At 38.5% G+C, this 5,444-nt stretch overlaps 1 protein-coding gene across 1 annotated transcript in view; it reads right to left on the reverse strand.

The window, feature by feature from the left end:
* Positions 1-1,275: 1,275 nt before the first annotated feature.
* Positions 1,276-5,444, reverse strand: part of SARC_12004 (TK protein kinase) — a gene marked incomplete at its 5' end in the record, with an annotated part of 7,396 nt that continues 3,227 nt past the window's right edge. The window contains 6 exons of the mRNA XM_014293898.1: positions 1,276-2,811; positions 3,315-3,497; positions 3,778-3,903; positions 4,107-4,268; positions 4,615-4,752; positions 5,227-5,371. Of these exons, the coding sequence (XP_014149373.1) occupies positions 2,560-2,811; positions 3,315-3,497; positions 3,778-3,903; positions 4,107-4,268; positions 4,615-4,752; positions 5,227-5,371 (1,006 nt within the window). The remainder of the gene's footprint in view (positions 2,812-3,314; positions 3,498-3,777; positions 3,904-4,106; positions 4,269-4,614; positions 4,753-5,226; positions 5,372-5,444) is intronic.

Consider the following 5,444-nt stretch of genomic DNA (forward strand, 5'->3'; position numbering starts at 1 on the left):
CCTAACTGACTATATTGTATTTTAGTTTAATATAGTTTGAAACCTAGTAATTTCCATCGAAGTTTACATATGTATGTATGTATGTATGTATTTATGTATGTATGTATGTATGTATGTATATATTTATGTATGTGTGTATGTATGTCTGTATGTATGAAGGAATGTATGAATATAGGTATGTATGTATGTATGTATGTATGTATGCAGGTATGTATGTATGTATGCATGTATGTATGCATGTATATATTTATAAATGTATGTATGTATGTATGTATGTATGTATATATGTATGTATATAAGTATATATGTATGTATGTATGTATGTATGTATGCATGTATGTAAGTATGTATGTATGTTTGTATGTATGGATATGTGTATGTATTTACGTATGCATGTATTTATGTATGTATTTATGTATTTATGTATGTATGTATGTATGTATTTATGTATGTTTTTATGTATGTATGTATGTATGTTTGTATGTATGGATATGTGTATGTATTTATGTATGCATGTATTTATTTATGTTTTTATGTATGGATATGTGTATGTATGTATGTACATATGTTTGAAAGTATGTTAGTAAGTAGGTATGCATGAATGTATGTATTTATGTGTGTATGTACGTATGTATCTATGGAAGTATGTAAGTATGTAAATATGTAAGTAGGTATGTATGTAAGTATGTATGTATGTATGTATGTACGGATGTATGTATGTATGTATGTATGTATTCATATATGTATGTATGTATGTATATGTTCATATATGTATGTATGTATGTATGTAGTATGTATGTATGTTTGTATGTATGTATGTACATATGTTTGGAAGTAGTATGTATGTATGTATGTTTGTATGTATGTATGTACATATGTTTGGAAGTAGTATGTATGTAAGTAAGTAGGCATGCATTTATGTTTGTATGTATGTATGTATGCATGTATGTATGTATGTATATATATATGTATGTATATAAGTATGTATGTATGCATGTATGTTTGTATGTATGCATGTATATATGTTTGGAAGTATGTATGTATTTATGTACATATGTTTGGAAGTATGTAATTATGTAATTAAGTAGGTATGCATGTATGTATGTATGTATGTATATATTCATATATGTATGTTTGTATGTACGGATGTATGTATACATATATATATATATATATATATTATATAGATATAGATATAGATATATATATATATATATATATATATATATATATATATACATACATAAGTTGCTGCGTGTGGATATTTAGCCTCCGCACACTAGCGTTCAAATGCATAAACTTAATCGAGGACAACTAGCACACAATGAAACCAATCGTCAATTGTTGCCAGTATTGACTGTTCTATTTACCTTCACTGGGTACAACATAAAGATTTCACTAAAACGAATTTTCCTGGGAAGAAATATACGGGCATGTCCTAGCTACGTTCTTGACTAGTACTTTTCGAGTTGTGATACCCCACAAAAGAATAACACCCTTTTACGATCGGACTGAGCTGCTTTAATATCGTTATATCATTGACTTTATCTGTCTAATAGTCTACAGGAATCGTAGGTCTACAGCATACACATGTAATGCATGCTAAGTAAATTCTACGGTATTTGCGACGATACGAATCATCCCCTGTGTTTCTCATTCAATCCATGCCTGCTGGCCTAATAAAATATTTTCAACATAAATTTGGATGCTGGTCGACTGTTACCTGCATATTACCGAAGCGCCAGTAATTTGGCTTATCCTAATTTAATTTCGGAGTGTGTTTCTTCTCCCATTCATTCGTTTCATCCCTCATTCTAAATTTAGGTCTGCACACTATTCACCCCACTGGTCTTTCCCCTGGCATTACCGGTCATTCACACCGGAATTTAAATTTGGGTTTGTATTCTATACACCATTTGCCCGAGCCATAAAATGCTCAGATTCCGAGGTTTCACCCATTTGGATTCTCATTTCAGCATCAGAATAGGTACACTGGCCGCACACGTCAAGTAGCGAACTTTGTGACCGTCCGTTGCTTAGGGACCAAAATAGCATTGAAAAATGCCCAGTTCGCTGTAAGCCTCTGTTGCACTCGACGCTGTGTACCCCTTGGATTGTCATGCATTCCGGCCACTGACACGATGATGTTTCTACTGACGATTTCATTTGGATTTAGGTGTGGATTATTTCCACTGCCGATTTAAATTTGATCAGGTGAAGTGAACTGTTCACGGCCGATTCCGATTTGATCCGAGGCGTGGTTCGATCGAACTTCCGTCGCAGCTCGGTCGATTCCTATGCCGGTTATTAGCGAAACCTACAGTTGATCCCGATTACTACTTGCAGCACCTATCGTCTGTCGCTGAGCTTTCGACCACGAAATCAGAATGCCATAAACTCGCGTGAAATGTGTAGGCACAAACAGCAGGTTTTCGCCTGGAACAACATGATACCCGTGCCAAAACCGAGTCTTCGACAGCCCCAAACCCCTCTATTTGAGCCTCAATAGAACGAAGTCGCGCACTATTTAGCCTTCAAGGGTCACTACGGTGGTTCGCATCAAACTGTGTACATAATTTTCTTAGATGCTGCTGCGTTTAGGGCCGTGGCTGTATCCACTTCAGAGCTTATAACCGAATGGACGTCCGAATGCCCCACGTCAACGGACCCTGGTGAGGTTTTACTGAGCGCAGCTGAGGTGTTGGCCGAATCGTCATCCAAGTCAACTTTAATGATAGCTTCGTCGTTGTTTCCGAAGACGAAGGTGTTGTCGTAGTTGTGGGCCGATTTCTTGCGGTGACTGTGTAGGATCTGGGAGGGTTTGGAAACAGCGGAGGCGTACTGTTAAGCTTGGAATACGCACACAAGCCATATTGGAAACCACCATTTAGTGCTTGAATTTACTTCAGTTTGTATACTCTTAGATGAATATTGTGTGCACTTGTGGATATGTTTTCTTATCTATGTAGTCCTATTATGCAAGTTACTTCGAAAAAGACTTTGTAGTGTTTTGGGTCCCGGATTCAACCTTATTTATAGTCCAAGTAGATGTGACATCGACGTGCTAGACACAGAGTGTGGGGTATATTGCATACTTGTACATTGATCCGAGACAAACCAAGACAGTCATACCAATGTGACATACTCAACTAACTAAGGATGTACCTACAAGAGATCACATATCAACTATTGCTTAGTGCATAGACTCCAGCAACAACCCTAACAACCCGAATACCTATTTCCTGCAACAGAGGTACTACACTATCAGAAATCCGAGTAACTACTCTACATCATGTCTACCACCCGCACCATACCTGTTGGTGGTCGTTTGGTAAGCCGGATATATCATCAGAACCCACATATATCATTGGCTCATCTTCCCCTCTGTTATCGGACGAGAAATCGAGTGAGCTGTTCTCAGCTGTTTGGTTTGAGTCGCCTCTGTATATACTGTTCTTTCGGCCAGGCCTTAGTACTGTGCGGCCGTCTTCCAGTGTCTGATATAACCGCACGTATATAAGGTCAGAAACGCGTTTCGAAATACATACATAAATATATAAAGGACTAAGTTTAAGCAGGTGTTCACAAATATGAAGAATCCTGATCATATGGGTGTATATACACGAACACACGCATTCTACCACGGGTTGAAAATAGGCACTAACAATATATGTATATATATAAATATATAAATACATATATACAAAGATACAGTGCTAAACAATCATAACAGAATCGAAATACAAGGTACAATATAGACGAGTTTTGCAAACACACCTGTGGTCTAACGGCAGTAGAGCAATGAGGAATGAAGAGAGAGGCAAAATTATACTCAAGAGATTCGAAATCTGGCCTTTTTTCGGGTACAATCTCCCAACACGAAGCCATGACCTCATAAGCATCCTGAAAATACAATCGGGATAAGAAGTACAAAGCTTTAGCGTGTGGGTTGTCCAATACTGTTAACGTTCATGTGAAGTTGAAGTTGAGCGCAGGCGTGTATGTCTTCCAATCTGAGTAAATCCATCGCAGCGGTTGTCACATATGTTCGATGCAGATATGTCGACATTGGGATACAGACCTTTATATAAAACTTTAATACGTACCTTTGGACACTGTTCTGGCTTCTTCAGCCTGCCCCCGCTTTGTAGATATGACAGTATGGTGTAAATGGTGAATTCTCGGTATGGGACTTCCTCTGCATCGGAGAAGATCTCCCAAAGGGTAACCCCATACGACCACACATCGCTGTATGTCGAGAACCGACCCTATACGAATTCAATGTTGTGAGATACAGATACGCATACAGTTTTTGTACATTAGCGATAAACATATAGATATATAGTGGTGCGTGGTATACAGAAACGGATGCACTTCAGTCGGTAGCAACATAACATGTGTACATAGTCACAGATATTGACAAATATAAATACACTATCACATATTCAGACATATACGCACGCATAAAACTTTAGGAATACGATTGCTTATACACCTACGGTGTAATTTGTAACATGTGAATATACATGGACATGGTGGTTATGCATAGGACTGCAAATACAAGTGTGGCAGAACATGTGATGCATAAATGAACATACGCTTGCACAGACGTACCTCAAACAACGCACGCGGACTAGACCATCGGAAGGGCAACGGAGTGGGCGATTCCACCACGTAACAACTGTTCTCCACGTTCATAGTACGCGACAGTCCGAAATCTGCTACTTTCAGCGTAGGGTATCCGAATGTGTTCTGTTTCCGCAGATATTAGAAAGCAGGATAAAGGTGGTAGCTTAATGACTATGCACATGTTCATCCGGATGTATTATGTTTATAACAATTACACAGCACACCTTGCAGGAGTAGATGGGGAGATTATTGAGATGTTGTACCTCGCTAGCCCATAAAACACTATACATTTTCGGGTACATCCAGACTTCACGCACGTTGGACATCTATATTGCCGCGGGTGTGCATATATATAGGAGCTTTAAGGTTATACGATACCTATCATGCATGTTTTATGCATCTCAAAATGACACTCATATGCATATATGACGTACATAATATAATAATATATACAACAGGTGTTGCTCTGATATGGATGTATTGATGTATATACACAAAGTCATTAGGTTTTCTCCAAGCCTCGCACGAGCACAGCCAATTCCCCCGTACGCTATCTTGCGATGGCTATACGTGAGTGCTATCGCGCACTATAAATACCATGTTTGACAGCGTCAACATGCAGTTACGCGTAGCCAGATCTCGGTGAACTATGCCTTGGCTCGCCAAGTAGGACATTCCGCTCGCGATTTGATACGACAGATGGTACTTCTCCCCTACAGTGATTGGCTCATCCCGATCGAATCTGTGTCATGGACCATATGTATAGAGTTCAGAGATGAATGACAAGTTATCTGAATATACGGGTGTAGTATGCA

The sequence above is a fragment of the Sphaeroforma arctica genome (assembly GCF_001186125.1).
Source record: "Sphaeroforma arctica JP610 unplaced genomic scaffold supercont1.2008, whole genome shotgun sequence".
NCBI classification, from domain to species: domain Eukaryota; class Ichthyosporea; order Ichthyophonida; genus Sphaeroforma; species Sphaeroforma arctica.